Source organism: Eucalyptus grandis, chromosome 6 (assembly GCF_016545825.1).
Source record: "Eucalyptus grandis isolate ANBG69807.140 chromosome 6, ASM1654582v1, whole genome shotgun sequence".
Lineage (NCBI taxonomy): Eukaryota > Viridiplantae > Streptophyta > Magnoliopsida > Myrtales > Myrtaceae > Eucalyptus > Eucalyptus grandis.
Window position 1 is genome coordinate 45,906,886 of NC_052617.1, and position 18,851 is coordinate 45,925,736.

The window sequence follows — 18,851 nt, forward strand, 5'->3', positions numbered from 1 at the left end:
TTAGCTTAGACTAATGGCATTTTGATTGGGAAAAAAGGTAATTAAATCAAATCTCGTAGAAGAGTTTGTGACTTTGAAAAGTGGATAAAACGACCTTATTTATTAAAACAATGGTTGAGTTTGAACCAATCAATTAAAGGCATGAATGATAACCGTTCTATTTTAGAAATAGATTTTTGGCCAAAAATAAATTTTTTTATTTCTATTCCCTAAACGAATTTATGAGCAGGAAAATGCATATGATAACGACCTAAAATTTCTATTTCTTGAACATAAATTCATTTAATAACTGCAGAAAATTTCTAATTCTAAGGATAGAAATTCATTTAATAACGATACCAAATTTTTATATCTAAAATTTGTAATAGAGTATATTTGATGCTAAAAACAATGTGAAAACTCCCTCGTTGCGTCAAATCTATTGAAATTATGTGAAAAAAATGTCTAATAAAGAAACCACTTACTATTAAATTGCGTTATCAAATGGATTTATTTATCAGGAAAAAAATAGAAATATAAAGAAACAGAATGGTCATCATACGCGCCCTAAATATTGATTATTGAAAATAAGTAAATCTGACTTACTACCAATTACATTTTGCATAATACCAACCTTATTCGCAGTTTACAAATATGAAGAGTTATCAAATTTTGTAGCATACAAAGCAATAGAATTTTTCTTCAACCAAAAATTGCGGTGTATGTCCAGAAACAGATGACAGAAAAGCCAACAGTGCTGCCTTCTGTTGCGTAATGACAATGAACTCAGCCCTAAGTCATGGAATGTCTAACAAGTCTCATTGCTTCCTGTAGCGTGTCCTTAAATCTGTTCAGGTTGATCTTCACATTTTGGCCATCGAAATACACAACCCTCGCTGCTTGGTACCCCAGCTTCGCAAAGACAGATCCAGGGTCGACAATCACTGGATCATCCAGCCTGTATACTTCGGACAGGGAGCTCTCCTTGGGCTCTATCTTATATTCCAGATGCTGCAGATCCATTGCAGTCGCTGGAATATTGAAATAGTGGTCGAAGCCCAGTCTGTTCCTAGCGGCACCACCTGAAATACCACTGCGCCGTCTGGCAAAAAGATCTCATTAGTAAGACCCGCACCGTGACTCCAGCCAAAACGTTGCACGAACTGAGCATCTTCGCCAACAGCTCTAGATTCGACATCGCATCAGTCCCTGCCCTCGCCACTTGAAAGCCCAACTCTTGTGCCAGTTCCACGACAGCGTCCTCGTTCAGGAATTTTCTCGTGTGGTTCCTGGAAATAAGGATCAGGATCGGCTTCTGTAGCTTTTCAATCTCGTGCACGTTCTTTATCTTCACATCGTAAGATTCTCTGAGGAATTGCCTGAATTCACGGATGGAGTATCCTGCAGGGACGTCGCTGGTGTTGAGGGCTAGAATGTCGTGGTACCTGAGTCCCACAACTGCCCCTGGAAAGCAGTGAACACTCCCATCGTCTAAATTGAGAGCCTCGTAATCGGACAAGCGGTTCAAAATCCCAGAGTATTTCTGAATCCATGACGCATTGCGATCGGTGGTGACGAACTTCAGCTGCGATCGCAAGTGCCGGCATGTGAGGAACAAGGGGATGATGATTTCGCTGAACTCGTGGAAGACGTTTCCTGTAACGGCTGTCGAGAAGATCACTGCAGGGATGCTGTGCCTGAAATTGCAGGGCGGTAAATTAGCCACGTCCCCGTGAAGTATCTCCACCCGAGTGATTGGTTTCATCATATGTTCGTCATCTCTCCTCGCGTAGGGTCGAACTGAGCGCTCAAACTGAGATCCATGGGACGGTACGTGAACAGTCAAGCCGCCATTGGAGATCCTCACGGGTTTTGCCGAGAGACACATTTCGGTGTGGAGGTCGAAATGGCATGTGAACTCTTCAAACTCAAGCTGGTTTCTCTCTTCTCCTGCACAAAGATGTCAACTCAATTTACCGTAAGCGAAACAAGAACAAATAGACGAGCAGGCAGAGGTCAAAGATGGATTCTTTCGATTAGGAAACCGTCCTTCAATTCCATCAAATTTGATAGTAATAACATTGCCACGGACTTATGTTAGGACATGTTTGGTAACGTGACAAACAATACTTAATTCGATTCTTTTATTCCGCATAACAGAAGAAGACCAGAAATTCATCTATTTGGTTCTTGAAGAATAGATTTGAAACAGAATCAAAAATTAAAAAGAAAAAAAAAAAAAAAGTTGTTTTTTGCTCTTAGGAACAACTTTAGAATCAATCTCAAACTGTTTTTTTTTTCTCTTTCTTTCTTTCTTTTTCCTTTTCTTCTTCTTCCTTTAGCCGGTCCCAACCATGGCAACCAGCTAGACAAGGTCTAACGACCGGCTAGAGGAAAAAGAAGAAGAAGAGAACGAAAAAAAGGAAAAGAAAAAAATATAATAAAATTATTTTAAAAATTAAAGAAATTCATAAGTCAGTACCAAATGCATTTTTATTTTGGGAATATAAATTTTTTACGTTTACCAAATGCTCTCAAATCATCTAAGGAACAAAATAAAAAAGAATTGATTGGTTACCAAAGCACCCTTAAAATGTTGACTTCATTTTGAGATGAGCATAGAAATGCATCAGCCGAAAATCCAACCTGATACTAGTCTTCTGAGTAGATCCTTGAGAGCGTCTCTCTCTTCAGTGACTTCATCTTCCTCTGTGGAATCATTATTGCCCCTCTGATTTGCAATCTGAATCCTTCCTGAAATTTACAATCCTGGTTAGGAGTCATCTTTCAATGATCAATGCGCAACCTGATATGCGACAGTGAAAAGATGAAGTATAAGTGAAGTCAAACTGAGATCTGAGATTACATGAAAGAAACACGAGAAGGCCGATATAGAGCGAAACCGCAATCAGCAAACAGGCCATTGATGCTGCTCCAAGCACTGGGCGCTTCGACTGCTTCCCCATAATCCGTCAAACTAAAATACTGAGCCAAGTCCGTGGATTTTTTCTGATGAAACCCTGAAATGAGCGATTCACTGGGGTCAAGGTGTCTCATTTTTCTTAAAGTTTCTTGCACGTCTTCCTGTGCAAACAGGCAGTCTTGTAAGACTTCCTGGGGATATGACAGAGAAGCTTTAGTTGGAGCATCGTATTTTATTTATAAAGCAAGTCCCAAAGCAGAAATGAGGAGATTAATTTAAGGTGGTCAGCCTGATTATTTTTAATAAACGGTGCCAAGCAAGCTTTTGTCTGCTTTCATGTGCTCAATTAGCTGGACTTTTCCCTCGAGTTACGTTTAAGTCTGCTACTGTATCTCTATCCCGAGGAAGAGGCTCGAGTAAATATGCATTAGCACCAAATTTTGCCATGACCTTTTATTCAACCGCTCGAATCATTATCTTAAGTAGGAAACTTATTAATTCATATCGATCTACTACGAGTTCAAACATACTACATCATGTCGTGTTCGAATTCGCTCGAGACATTCCGTGTTTTGTCCCGTGCATCATGGAACGGATCACTTTCAAATATTTTTGACGCTAGATGGTTCATCGCCTCTTCTCCATCTTTTTTGTCTTAACCGCATCATAATCGAGACATTGGCTCTGTTTGTTTATAGCTATGACAATTAAAAAGGAGAATTTGTTAAGAAAGATTAGGCCCTGGAGAACGTGATAAAAATATAAAGTAGCAAAAGAAAACAACGGGACCAGATCCACGTTCATAATAACATTGAGCCGGAACGGAAATTTATGGTTATTTCGAAAGTAAAGACAGGGATTGCTGCTGTACTGATAGATTAAACCAATATGAAAAGTGTGGAAAAAAATTCAAAAGTTTATGGGAAAAAACAAAGAGAAGATCGCAAGAAAAACCACAGAAATCCAACAATGTTGCCTTTCTGCTTTGCAAAGACAATTAATATAAACTAAAGTTACGGAGCGTCCAAATTGCTTCCATAAGTGTCTCATTGAATCTAGCCAAGTTGCTCTTCACGTCCACGTACACCGCCCTGACCGCATTGTGTTCTCCCTTCCTGTAGATCGACCCGGGATCGGTGATCACCAGGTGATTGAGACTGTATATTTCCGACAGAGAGCTCTCCCTAGCTCTACCTTGTACTCCAGATATTGAATATCCTCAGTGGTCTAGGGGACTCCATAATAGGTGGCCAATGCCCAGTCCTATCCCAGCAGCACCACCTGCACCGCCACCGCGCCGTATGGCAAGAAGATCTCATTTGGGAGCCCTGCCCCATGAACTCCTACCCTTACACTGCATGAACTTACCATCTTGGTGAACTGGTTAAGATCCGACATTGTATCAGGCAATGTCCTGACCACTTTCATGCCAATTCCGCAACAGAATCTTTCATTTTTCCTTGTTGCGCATCGTGCAACAAGCATCAGAACTGGGGTTTGCCCCTTTTCTATCTCCTGCAGACTTTTGATTTCAGGCCGTAGGTTTCTCCATGGAACTGCCTGAATTCGTGCATAGTGTGTCCTTCGGGGACATCGCTGGAATTTATTGCTAGATCGCTATGTTACCAAAGTCCCACAACTGCTGTAGGAAAGTAGCAAACGCGTCCATCCACTAATCAAGAGCTTTATAGCTGGACAAGTGGTTCAAAAGTCTCCTGTATCTTTTGAGCCACCATTAATTGTAATCGGTCATGATGAATTTGAGTTGCGACCAGAAGTGTCAGCATGTGAGGAGCAAAGGGATGATGATTTCACTGAACTCATGGAATGCGTTTCCTATGAATCCTGATAGGAAGATCACAGTTAGTGATATTGCAGGTCGGTGGATCATTAGTGTTCTCAGGAATTAGCTGCACTGGAGTGACCTGTTTCATGACAAATTCAGCTTCTCAAGTGTAACTAGTTTACACTCATCGAGATGGAACGGAGCACAAAACTATGTTTGGTCAGCTCAGATTGTGATTAGAAGAGCACATACAGGAAATAACAAACGCATATTGCTACCAAATTTACATGTGACGGGCCCATCTCTTGGGATTTTGCACATTAAAAACACCCTAAACAATCACTATAATTAGATCTTTTCAGTTAAGGAAGATATTCGCATTCACCCATTCCTGTTCATCCGAACAAATGTTGGCAACTGCTGTCAAAATTTAGAGCGTTTGTTTAAGTACACCATCAACTTCCAACAGAAGTTTGTCCTGTATCAAGCCAATTCGTCAGCTGGAACTCATTAGATATGCAACAATGCATCCTAACATGGCACCTGCAACAACCTGTTGACAAACAAAGCAAAGTAAAAGAAATAACTTATCACGTGTTCAAGACCAAGCTTTTACTTTTTGCCACGAATAAGATATCAACCTCCTCAATTGTAGAGTGATTCAGTGGACGGATGGTTTCTAATGAATACAATAGCAGTTGAGCACAGCAAACGAACAACTCAAACTGAAAAACAAGAGACGATTCCTAGTACAAACAAGTAAGCATCTGCCACAGCCACGATGTTGTTGCTGAAATATATCGTTTTAGGAGGAAATGTACTCGATTGAAACATCAAACTTCTGACATGATGACACATATAAAGCCTCATATAACAAATCTACTTCCTAAAAAGCCCTTTGTCCTATCTAAAAAGCATAGCTTCATTAATAGTTATGAAATTTTATATGTAACCTTACAGCTCTAGAACCACATTTTAACTCTTCTCATCAGTCATAGTGTCTTCTGCTGTAAGGCTACTGGCAAGCAGTTTGGTACAGCATTTTATATTACTTTATTTGAAGGGTAACAGGAACACATCTTATGTGTATAGTTAACAAAATTATTTGCCACGATACCATGTAGACCTTATTATGAAACACATTGTCCCCAGATTTCTCCATAGAATATTACAGGAACAGTCCTAGAACTAAAAGAAATTTCATTCACATTGAGGCATAACTGGACAAGTTCAATGTCAGATAGAATTGTCCCCTTAAAGTTCCAAATCTAAAAATGGTAATTTTGCCGCATGCAATCTTGTCAAAGAATATGGTCTTTAAAAAATTATGAATATGGTCTCAGATAAACAGTATTAAGCTCCAAATTTTAGTGCCTCAGAGTGTTCAATAGTATTCACGAACGAATCAAATCATTACCAAAACAAACACAGATGGCCTCATTTTTTAAACAATTTCCGCATGAAAAGAAAGCGCATCAAACCTGAACAGGCGTATGTCCCAGTGAGTCTCGTAAGGGTTTAATGCTGGAGACAGGGTGTTCTGGGGGTAGTTCACAAACAATTTGATTTAGCAACTGCAAGAAGAAGGACACAGTTATGATCCAATGGCAAGACAAGAGGGCAGATAACCAAGTTAATCTATCGCCCACACATTTATCACTGAAAAATTGCCCCATAAGTCTTCCTCCTTATGTACGGAATGCAATCAAGTCCCAAACTGTTCAATCGGTTTAATAAAGTCCTAAACCTTTACCAAAAGGGCAACCGAGTCCTAAACCTTTGCTGAAAAGTACAATTAAGTCCTCAAACTTATTAAAGTGCAATTTAAGGATGCCGTATAGGCAATCTTTAAGGAACACATAGACAATTAGATATGTTCATTATAATGACTCAACTGCTCTTTTAAAAAAATGTTGACTAAATTGAACCAAATTGAAAAGTTTAGGGCTTGATTCCATTCCATACATAAGGTTTGGACTTTTGGAACCACAGATCACAGACAAGAGCATTGCATATAGCTATTAATACGACACAATTGAAGCAACTAGAGACAGTTAACACGTGGACTTTAGTGGACTATGCCGATGGTCTCAGATCAGTGACTAAAGACTACAATAAACGAGACCTTATCTCCACTTTTTCCACAGAAGATAGGCTGAGATTGGCGATGAAAGGGAGAATCCACAGAAAAAAAATGCCTGAGAACAAAAGAGCATACCAATACCACCCCAGATTCTATGAGAATAAGGTACTGTGAATTGGATCACATGTACTTACCTCTGCTTGCCGACCAGCATGAAGTCTTACACCAGAAGCATCATACATAACCTGTAAATGATTGTAGTGATGGTTATATGGCTAATAAATTAGAACTCATTATGTTTCAAAAAGCTCAACTCCAAAGAAATGTGCAACACATGCAAGAATGACAAACAGAACCCTGCCCCCCCCAAACCCCTTAAAAAAAAAAAAAAATCTCCGAAGACCAAAAAACAGACTTTCCATGCACACAGCCAAAACCCTCAGTGGCAGGGTGAGGATGGGTAAGTTATCAGGCTATCAGCCCTAACAGTTGAGCTCGATATATGTAGACTGACAAGCACAAGTTCAAAGGTAACAAATGCTTCCAATTTTTCTCCTTCTCTTTATGAACTGACGTTAATGGCAATAGCCATGTCTAAAACAAACATAGTATAAGCAAAAGTTGCATAAAACAGAGGCTTGCAGCTGAACAAGCAAACTGAAGAATCCTGAAAGAAATGAAGCATTGCTCATTTGATATGATGTAAAATTAAACAGGACTCAGCTAAAAAAGTCCTCCAGCAGTTGTTCTGACTACAATTTTTTTTTTAAAAATAGTGCAACAAGTTAAATGAGATTGAAGCTTCCAATTGTTTGCACTGTTACAGCATGCATCACCAGAAACTGAACAAGACCTGGTTGTCAAGTACATACAACACAGGCCAGGACCACCGCTATAGCAAATGCTGATCCTTTGAGTCCTTCTTGTAAACCAATCGCAACAGCAAGAGCCGTAACAGTAGCCGAATGCGATGATGGCATTCCACCTGAACCAAGCATTTTTCTGGAGTTCCATCTCTTCTCCTTGAGCCTGCACATCAAATGGGGTCATGGAATTCAATAAATTGGGAAGAGAAACAGAGCCCAAAAATCCTCTTAACGAGACAAAACCTGTAATTTTTGCACAAAATAAGATAAAGTCAACAAAATAGAATAGGACATCAAACAAAATCACTTGCCAGACTGCTTTGACAAAGTTAAACTCAACATATTCTAGAGGGCTTTCCTGCGCTCGACTCTCTAGACCACCGCATAATCATTGATCAACACTAATTCAGCAACGCTCGGATGTAAAAAAAGGCAAGAGAAATGCCGGACGCCGCAACGCTGGAATCTAGAAAAGCAATATGAATCCTCAGAGTACTAAACATGCCCGTGATAATCTCATCAAGCCGCTCCCACTCATTCGAGCACCCGATAACCTCAAACAAATCTGAACCAGCTACCTAACGACCTCGGCTACTCCGAGCTCGACACAAACCACCGAACAAAAGCACGTGCGCACGAGCGACAAAGAGGGAACGCGGCGAGTTCGATCAAGCACTCAGCACTCCACAGAAGGAATCCGAGACGATTCGGTTACGGAGGGCTAGAAGAGCAAGAGTGCGGAGAGGCTGTCTTACCAGCAGGTAAAGGGCTTAAGGAACTGGGCGAGAGCGAGGGAAAGGAGAGCGGAGAGGAGAGGCGGGTTCAGAGGGACGAGCGACGGCTGCGACGACGCGGATCGGAAGGCCGACGAAGCGTCGGAGGCCGTGATCACTTCGTTCATCGCGATCTCGCCGGTCGAACGACGCGCGGTGCCCCACCAGCGGACGGACGGGGCGAGAGACGGAGTTGCGGAGAGAGAGATAGAGAGTGGAGGGCGTCACGCCGTCAGCTGGATTCCGACGCTTCCCCCCACTCCTTCTCTTTCCTCGTCTTCCTCCACCTCCTCCCAATCTCTCTCTCTTTCTCTCTCGTTAATTGGACGCTTTTCTGTTGTGTCAGTCAGGGATTAAAGAACCCGGGTCCAAAGAGTCTTCCAGGAAATCTTATTTTGTTTTGAAAATGGTTAATATCCTAAAAAACCCCAAACTGAAACTGGTACATATGTGACAGATCTACCCTCCGTTAACTTCCGCTCGATTTTTCCATTAATTTTGCTGATGTGGTTGCTGACGTGGCAAGTCATGTGAAAATTCATAAGTTTAATATCATTAAAAACCCAAAACTGATATATTTATGACAAATTTACCTCTAACTTATATTTATGACAAATTTACCTCAAGTTGATATATTTACGATAAATTTATTCTAAATTAATTTTTTTCGATCATAAAAAACCTAAATTGGTACACGTGCGGCACATTTACCATCTTTCAATTTTCCCAAATTTGACTGAGTTGTGATGTCCAATCAATTTTATTTTCCGAATTACTCTAACATTGCCTCTATATCATTAATACTTGATTTTTTTTCCTTTTATTGGAATCATTATTAGAAAATATTGAAAGACTACCAAATGTGCACTTCATTTTTGTGCCGAGAGGATGCCCATTAACTAAAATATGGACAGATCGCTTGCACACATATACAAAAGAAGTGCACATATTGTGGTTGCTTGATACCATGAATGGACCTAGACTTAGAACCGGGAAGGAGAGTAAATTTACCGCAGGGTTTGCATCCCACAGCGCGGGCGAACAACCCTGTTCAAGCCCTTTTAGGGACAAACCCTTTTTAGCGAAACCACTCACCCTTTTGGGCCGAGTTCGGAGCTGAGACACTCGGAGATGCTGGGATGGAAACGTTTCTAACCTACCCAAGCTGCATTTCTTAAAGGATCCTACCAGCTGGAGAAGAAGAGAGAGTTTAGAAAGCCATGGAGAGATTTTCACAAAGCACTCTCTTTACTTCAGGGGACTCTGACCAAAACATTACACCCTCCTTGCCTTATATAGGCAATAAGAGGTCACAAAGACACACAGGGACCTAGCTCGCGGTCCGGGTACAACAGGCACCGAAAGGGAATTATTCGCACACTATGAACATAAACCGTATGCGTGAACAAGTACATTCCCTAGCCTAGTGCTACAAAAAAGTGAACAAGTGAATTGCTACGGTGAAATTGTACGGACTCAACGGTCTCGTCCGTCACGAGCATTGTAGCTACACACTGAGTCATCCGAATTGTCTTCTAGGAGATGTGCCTCGTACTTGTTCAAGGGCTTCAAGGTCTTCTGGTGAGAGGATTTGGTTCAATCTTGACGAGGATGCTTGTTCATGAGCCCGGTGTGATGCTTCTTCTTCAAATTTGGCCTTTGTATTTTCATCTTCTTGAAGGTCAGGAATTCTTGGCTGAGGCCAATTGGATGGCTCTGCATAGAAGGATGTGTCCATGCTTTGGAATTGTTCGTAGGGATCTTGGGACAGGGGTCCTCCAAAGCGTGCATAGGGGTCCTGGGTGGACTGGACAATGTCATCTTCACTTGTCATTTTAGGCTCTTGGGACGATGAGGCTTGTCTGTATTGTCCGAGTGCTTCCTTAGCTTTCGTGCTAGGTCATAATGATCCCACGTAGTGGGTGCATTATTCCAAATATCTTCGAATGGTCTTGTTTTCCCGACACAGATTCTTTGGAGTTCTCGATATTCGTTTCACGAATCGAACGGATCTAGGATAAGATTTGTAAATTCGAGCTTCTCGACTTGTTCAAGTTAGGTTTATAGGATGTGGTTCCTATTTCCAGTGGTGCATTGAGAATGCTTCCATTATTTCGCAAAATTCCAAGAACGTCGAAAAACAGATGGTATGGACTTCGTGGTTTGGCGTCATCGATCTCGATTCTTTTTCTAAGTCTTGTTTCCAACACGTAGGGGATAGAACCAATTTAGAAATTCTAAAAGATTTCTATCACATTCATTTTCAATGTTTCTTCCGAGCAAGAATATCCTTGTGAGGTTAGCAATGAATCTTCTCAAGTTGGGATTTCAAAAGCCATTAGATACTTATTGGTTAAGTACCATAATAACGTTTTGAGCTGCTCAGAAAATCATCTTCCTTCCGTATAAGAGGATGAATGAATGGATAATTCATATTTAACCCAAAAGGATAGAGAATCGAACCTCCATTGAATCTCGAATAGGTCTCGTGTGGTTTTGCCACATGAGGTTCTCCGGCTTCTCTCGCAAGGTCAAGTTCGGATTTGCTTGAATAATCTCCCGGGGTATTTCCAGCTTTGTGAATCCTTGATGTTCTCGATTTTGTATTTTACTCCATGGTTGAGCATGTGGAAAGCAGGCCTTTTGATATACATGTCGATCTCGGGCCGGTGCCTTTGGCCTTGATAAGAAGTCGGCAAGTACATTCTTCTTTCCAGAATATACTTAGTTTCAAAGGAGTATTTTGAAAATCATTAAGCCCATCTAAGCGGTTGTGAATTTGGAATCTGCTTTTATTTAAACTTGGTCATCTGAGGGAAGGATGCCATGTCTAATTCCACCAAGAAGTGGTGGCCAATGAGATGAAACTCAAACTTTTTGATTCCATTTTTGACTGCTAAGATTTCTTTGAAGGTGGAATGGTAATGCACCTCAGCTTGAGAAAACTTTTCACTCTTATAGGCACAGAGAAGTCTTTTACCATCAATTTCTTCAAAAAGAACGGCTGCCCAGTATTCATCACTAGCGCGGTTGGAGAATCCGTTTGCTGTTGATGGTATTTGTAATGGTGGGAGATTCTCGCATAATTTCTTTGAGTTCAAAGAATCGCTTTGGTCCGAGCTTTTCCCCAATGTGGAGAATTCTTCTTTAGCATGGATTGCAAGGGAATCGAAGCTTTGCAATATTTGGGACAAAAACCCCGAGATAGTTAATTATCCCAAGAAATTGTTGGACTCGTTTGTTGTGAAGTTATCCCGAGGAAACTTCAATAATTCTTGAGCGATATGTGGCCCCGGGGTAATATGTACCTTTGTTAAGGTGCATACCAAGAAATTCAATTTCTGGGCAATATTCATCTTCCTTTGCGAGAGCATAATACCATGCTTCTTTACGATTTCGCAAACCGTTCAAGGAGTTGGCAGGTGGATCAAGCCATCAAGACCGTAGAGCAGAATATCGTCAATGTATACAAACGCACTTGATAGAATTGGTTGGAAGATGCGACATATGGCTTTTTGGAAAAGGGATGGTGCTACCTTTAAGCCAAAAGGAAGAACTTTCCATTGGAAGTGTTGGTTTGGAATACGTAATCTGTCTTGGATCTGTCTTCAGGATGGATGCCCAATTGCCAAAATCCGGCTTTGAGGTCGAATTTGGAATAGATGTGGGCCTTGGTTAGACCACTAAAGAGTGAGTCTCTAGATGGTAAAGGGAATTTATCGTCTTGGAGGAAAAGATTGAGGGTTGATAGTTGATTACCAATCTCATTTTTCCTCTATTTTGCTCGGCACGTTTATTGACATAAAGGCTTCACAAGCCCATTGTGAGTCGAAACTTCAATAAGGTCTTGTTGCAAAAGTTCCGAGCATTCCCTTTGGGCTAAACCCAAATGTTCGGGTTTCATTCCCATGTGACTCGCCTTGGTTGGGTTTATGTCTTCATTTTTTTTTAAAGGAAGGCGAACAAAGAACTCCGGATTTTCCCATAAAGGATGAGAGCACTTTTGAGCAAATTCTCGCATGGGATTCTCGAACAAGATTCTAACAATTTTTGCATGATTGGATCTAGTAGGCTCATTTCAATGGAAAACAGTCTTTGGATATTAACAAACTCAGAGAATTGATCTTTATATCTAAGACATTTTCCAGGAATGATGCGAAGCTGGGAGATTTGAGTCATTATATCCCACCCAATTATCAGATCTTTATTGGGAAGGTTAGATCCAAAAATCTTTGCGGTTATGGAACACTCATGAAAAACTGGACAATCCACGAGTGGTTCGACATTTGTGGAGAAAGTATCTCCGACGCACTGAAGTATCGGATGTAAGGGGTCTAGAATTCTTCAGAAGAATTTTAGTATCTAGGATAGAACAACTTGCTCCGTGTCAATGAGAGCAATAACGGCGATAGGCTTAGCAAACTTTGATGTAAGGATTTTTACAGGGAAGTGTGGACAAAGTGAGTCCGCTCGAAAATATGTCCAGATTTGGTTCTAGGGACGATGGTGATATGTGGAAAATCTCTTCGACTGAGTCCGACTCGCCACCGGGAAGTTTGGTAAGAGGGAATGGCACAAAGAGTTTGGTCGATGGTTCTTCATCGCAGAGAATAAGGATTCAATATCATCATTTTCGAGAGAAATACCTATTTCATGCTCAATATGATGGATTAGATGATTCGACCTTTTCTTGCTTGAGGACAACTTTTGGCAAAGTGTCCTTTCGATTGCGTGATGTAGCAACGATTTGATTTCTTGTGGCTTGTGCGATCCTTTCTTTTGCGTAGGTATCGTCATTTCTTCTTTTTCCGGAAATGCTTAGAGCCATGTTTGGATTTTCTTATCCAAAACTTCTTGTAGTGTTTCTTCTTCCGAGAATACTTGCCACATGTACCATCACGCAAATTTCTTGGAGCATTTGATTTTCAGCTCCCGACGGAACAGGGCCGATTCAAGGCGCTTGTCATCTGTGATATATGTCTGCACCATCTTGCGTTTTAAGCATAATTCTTCTAGGCATAGGTGGATTTCTTGTTGTATTTCCCTAAGGGAATATCTTGTACCCGTCTTTTGCTTTCCAAAGAACGATCTTTCAACCATCCGGGATAGTTCTTTCGGGATGGAAGTAAGGAAGACATGCTTCAAATTTGGGTCCGCTCCAACTTGATAAAAGGTTTGAAGCATTAATTTAAAATGCTTATCAAGATGTTTCTTCTAGAGGGAGCAACATCTTCTTTCAAAAAACTCTCTTCTTTTTATCTCTATGAGATCACCAGGTTTTCCCACAAAGACATGATATAAGAGAGTAAGGGCATGGCTGAAATTAGGTGACATTAGGAAATGAATGCTGGGTCCCGTTCAAAGTGATTGCCACCGAACTTCAGGCTTCCTGTAAATCTTGTAACAAAATTGTACAAGACATCATTCATATCATGATTGGTGATAGACTGGGTCTTGACCATGTATGAAATTCTTCAAGACGTTGCGGCCATTTCGGTAAGGAATGTCATCAATGGTGAAGAATTGTTTTGATGTAGTGGACACATGGGGAGTGGAGTTACGAGTAGGATTGCTTGTCGACCCATTTCCATATCGTAATAATCGATTCCATGTCATCATCTGGTGGGTCGGCCATAAATATGGATGAAGTGACTCGGTGCAACGGGGAGGGTATTGACTGCAGGAATTGAGAAGGATGAGGAGGAGGAAAAGGATATTGAAGACTCTGTTTCAAGATTTCATGAGAAGTTTGCTCTATTGGGAGCAAAGTTTTGGGAGGATCAGGTTGTTCAGTTGTTGGATAACGAGTCGTTTCTGGTGCCTAAATCCTTTAGAAAAGATTCTAATGGATTTGATAGCATCATCTGTTCTGGCCTTTCTCTTATAACAATGGAACTTGATTTTGTAGGCGATGCCTTTTCGGGTGATGCCTTTTCTTTCCCCCTATCTTTCTGCAAGGTTTTGATACGATTTCGTAAATTTGCCATATCTGGTTCTCTTCTATAAGGATCTCGTGGAATAGTGGCAAAAATGGAGGTTTGAGGTGGTGGGGGTAAATACCCGGTTTTAACAGAGGTGCTAATGGGTCGAATGGTCCGAACCTTCCTTCTTCAAGAAGCTGGATTTGGGTTCTAAGCTTTTCTATTTCCGTCGTGGACTTTCGAGATAATGGTACCCAAGATGTTGTCTTGATTCCAAGGCGTGAGCCTTTTCTCGAATTCAAAGTATCTTCTTGGTACTTTCATCATACCTTCGAGGTCTTGTTGCACACTTCCAATTTTGGAGTCAATTGCCTTGAAGGCATTGTTTTGTGCTAACATAGTCTCGATTGCCAATTTAGAACAGCCGGCGGCGGGGTTTTTTTTCTCGTTTCCCATGTTCATCCACATCGGTGGGGTAGGAATTTTAGGAACATGGCGGTATCTCGCCATGAGGATCAATAAACTCTTTTCTCGCAGGGAACAAGAGTTTAGAACTTTCCTTAACAAGAGGAGGAAAGTCAAGATCCCGAAACATAGCAATAGAAGAAGCGAGATGGTACTTCTTCCGGAATTTCGAGGGGTAAGAATGCTTCTTAGCCCATTTAAGGATTGGCTTATAGAATGGAGAGAGGACTTGCTTTTTCCGGGGAGGAGATGGTGGTGGTGTTTTTGGTAGATCCGTGAGTCCCGGGATGTAGCTTTAGACTCGGTGGTGGAGGTGGTGTATAAGAAACCATGAATTGGTATTTGTCACATTCACCAAGAGTATCTACGGAGGAATCTCCATCTAAGTATCTTTGGAACATCTTATCCTTTGGCCTTTTCCGTCGAGGTGGGGATCTTGCAAAAGGATCTACCTCGTTAGGGGAATTTGTACAATGAGAACATTGACAAAAAGGATCCCAAAAACAATGACCATAATTGTCTTTATAGTAATGAACAGGATGTCCATCACCATCAAAATGCCTAACATGCTTCTTTGGATCCGGCTCGGAAATAGGTTGAGGGTTTGGAAGATAGAAGGACTTTCTTCCTTTTCCTTGCCAAATTTGATGGAAACAGTTCTATCTTTTTTTTTCTTACGAACTCTGAGTCCGTAGACTGGAAAGGTTTGTTGTGCTGATGTAACTTTTCGTAGTTGGTAATCCAGGTCTCTGGAAGGAGTTTGGCCAACGTATCCTTTGGGATCTGTTTGGGAACATGGATACAGGATGCCTGGTCATTTTGCATGGAAATGAACAAGGCATCTTCATTACCATTATTGAAGTTGAGGTCAAGTGCATGGTTTTGTACTCAATAAACCATTTGGTAATGTAGTGTTGCCGCTACGGAATCAGCAGTTTGAGGGGCTCCAGTAAGTTGAACTTGGACTTTCATAAAAGAAAGTAACTGAGGATCCGAAAGAGCGATGTTGAAATTGGGATATAGAGTAACAAAGATTGTTCCTGCATTCAAAGTAGTTTGAACAGTACCAATGCAAGCATGCTGATATTGTAAAACCTCGGTGTCTAGCAATGCTACTCTTGCCACAACCGGCAAACCTTTTCGTCCGTAGAAAGTCGAGCAAGACGAACAGCTCCATAATGGACATGAGTGTATCCCTGTTGAGCCCATTGTCTGGGAAATTCTGGAGGGATTTGGAGAGTAACAAAATATTCCTTTTCAGTAGCAGGAATAGGATGTTGGTCGAATTTGGAGGATTGGACATACTCTTTTACTTGCTTTGGGGTTTGGTGAATGAGTTGGCGGATGGAGCGGATAGGTGAGAATGATGAGGTTGGTTTTGCGAAAGCAGAATAAGGGTTCATAAGGGGGAGTTGGGTTTCAGAAATCTTGGTTTCATCACTAAGAGAGACTTCATAAAGATAGTCTATCTTAGAAGCATTAGAGACACGAAACTCAGGAGGTGTTGAGGATGAAGACGAAGGTACAAGGGACACTGGTGCTTCGAGAATTTCTGGTTCTGTAGACATGATGAGAAGAAATCTTCTCAGCTCTGGATTCACCTGTCAAGCGCAAACTTGGCTTTATGTTTATATGTCTTAGCCCCACATGATTTACTGCTTGTCCGCAATCTGTTTGTACGCTTACATATTACTCTTGCTTTGCTGGTCATTCGTGTTAGTCCATGTCCTTATTAGTGTTACGTAGTCTTTCCTACCTTAAGTGTGTCAAAATTTTAACATGGAACTTGCATGTGAATGGTATGAGTGACTCGTACATCACATGCTCGTTGAAATGCCGGAACCAAAATCACTTATATTTGTCGCTAATTTCAGGTGTACTTTGAGTGTGATTCTTTTGTATATATGCGCAAGCGATCTGTCCATCTTTTAATTAATGGGCATCTTCTCAACACAAGAATGAAATGCACATTTTGTAGTCTTTGAATAGTTTTCTAATAATGATTTCAATAAAAAGAAAAAAAAATCAAGTATTAATGATATGGATGCAATGTTAGAGTAATCCAGAAAATAAAATTGATTGGACATCACAACTCGGTCAAATTTGGGAAAATTGAAAGAGGGTAAATGTGCCGCACGTGTACCGATTTAGGTTTTTTATGATCAAAAAAATTAATTTAGTCGTAAATATACTAGCTTGGGGTAAATTTGTCATAAATATATTAGTTTAGGGTAAATTTGTCATAAATATACCAGTTTTGGATTTTTAATGGTATTAAACTTATGAATTTTCACATGGCTTACCACGTCAGCAACCACGTCAGCAAAATTAACGGAAAAATCGGACGGAAGCGAACGGAGGGTAGATTTGTCACATATGTACCCGCTTGGGGTTTTTGGTGGTCAAAAAATAGTTTGAAGTAAATTTGTCACGATGTACCAGTTTAGGGTTTTTTAGGGTATTAACCCTTTTGAAAAATGAGTCATCTTAAAATTATTTTCTTTAAGTATGATGGCTTATATTGTTTACGAAAACGAATTAATGCAAAATGTTATCATTATCTATTAAAATATTTAAATATAAATTACTATCGATAATAAAAATATACTTTAGAATGTATTTTTCAAATCATTTATTTTCTGTGAAATAAACAGAACTTAATTGTGATAGACTACATTTCCCCAAATTTTGACACTCGTTACCCATTAGACCCGTTAAACAGGTGGGTCGGGTTGAGTTTGAGTCGGATCATAAATGGTCCGACCCAAATTGACCCATTTAACCTGTTTATGACCCGTTTAGTGCAATGCAAAAAATTGACCTATACCCGACCCAACCCATTTAACTAAACTTAATTTCTTATATATATAGATATATATATTTTAAAAAAAATGGTATTGCTAAAATAATTTTATACAACACAAATTTAATTGACAAATTTTATAATTATTTAAAATAATTATTTTAAAAAATCGAATTTTAATTATTTTTTAAATATATTTTTCTTTTTCTTTTTCTTCTTCTTCTTCTTTGGCCGGCCGCCGGCCACGACGATGGCCGACGGCCGACCATAGATGAGCCTCGAGCTCGCCGGCGTCGGGCGAGCTCGAAGCTCATTGGCATCGGGCGAGCTCAAGCTCGCCCCCTTGCCAAATCTAGCGAGGCGCGAGCCTCACTCGATGCTAGTGAGTTCAAGTCTCGCTAGATTGGCAAGGCTCAAGCCTTGCCGAACATCGATGAGGCATCCGCCTCGCCGGATCCGGCGAGCTCGAGCTCGCTCGACGCCGGGCTCGAGCTTGCCCAATACCGGTGAGCTCGAGGCTCGCCTAGCGCCGCCGCCATTGCCGTGCCGGCGACCGGATGAAGAAAAAAAAAAAGAAATAATTATAATTATAATTATATTATAATTTCAATTTTTATTAAAAAAATAGTTTTGTAAAGTTAAAGAGAGAAAAGAGAGATTGTGAGGTTTTGGGTGAGAATGGGTTTTAAATCCAATCCATTTAAGACCCACTTAAGACCCACCTACTTTAAGTTTTTAGTTGTTAAACCCATTTAACTAACTTTTTCAAAAAACAAGTGACCCATTTTAACACCTATACCCATTGCTCCCAAACTATTAATTTTTTTAATGTTTCCAGAGTCTTGAGATCGATTGTAATATCCCTGTTGATATTGACTCGAGCGTTTTTCAAACAAAGCTCCATCTATGCTTGTCACTTGACTAATTCACTTGCCTTAACAAAAGGTGAATCCATCCAATAACAAAAGCAAATTGCATTTTTTGTTCCTTAAGTTAGGCAAGTGCCGTCAGTTGCTACCTATCTTTTTAAAGTATGCAATTATCTACTTAAATTATTGAAATCATTTGCAACGTCCCTTCCTAGTGCTGGCTTTGGCCAATTTCATAAAAGGACTACAGTTTTAGTGAATTTCGAACCTAGCCCATACTTCAGATATAATTAATCAAACACCTGAACTTTACATTTAATTTTGATTGTGGCCTCCAGACTTTGTCCATACTTTACAAGTAGCATGAAATCAACCAAAGTAGT

At 40.4% G+C, this 18,851-nt stretch overlaps 2 protein-coding genes across 3 annotated transcripts; both read right to left on the reverse strand.

Moving 5' to 3' along the window:
- Positions 1-551: 551 nt before the first annotated feature.
- On the reverse strand, positions 552-3,173 carry LOC104452117 (alpha-1,3-arabinosyltransferase XAT3). The gene is made up of 3 exons (XM_039316183.1): positions 2,846-3,173; positions 2,626-2,733; positions 552-1,929 (listed from the first exon to the last, which is right to left on the reverse strand). The coding sequence occupies exon 3, from the start codon at positions 1,865-1,867 to the stop codon at positions 1,049-1,051; it is 819 nt and encodes a 272-aa protein (XP_039172117.1). The 5' UTR covers positions 1,868-1,929; positions 2,626-2,733; positions 2,846-3,173; the 3' UTR covers positions 552-1,048.
- Positions 3,174-4,842: 1,669 nt separating this feature from the next.
- LOC104450256 (uncharacterized membrane protein YuiD) lies at positions 4,843-8,693 on the reverse strand. Of its 2 annotated transcripts, none has more exons than XM_010064736.3 (5): positions 8,393-8,693; positions 7,644-7,800; positions 6,966-7,016; positions 6,170-6,262; positions 4,843-5,241 (listed from the first exon to the last, which is right to left on the reverse strand). In XM_010064736.3, the coding sequence occupies exons 1-5, from the start codon at positions 8,536-8,538 to the stop codon at positions 5,185-5,187; spliced, it is 504 nt and encodes a 167-aa protein (XP_010063038.1). In that variant the 5' UTR covers positions 8,539-8,693; the 3' UTR covers positions 4,843-5,184. The 2 variants fall into 2 exon arrangements, with proteins under 2 accessions (XP_010063038.1, XP_018732209.1); XM_018876664.2 differs by having other exon boundaries at positions 7,644-7,880; positions 8,393-8,526.
- Between the last annotated feature and the right edge of the window lie 10,158 nt (positions 8,694-18,851).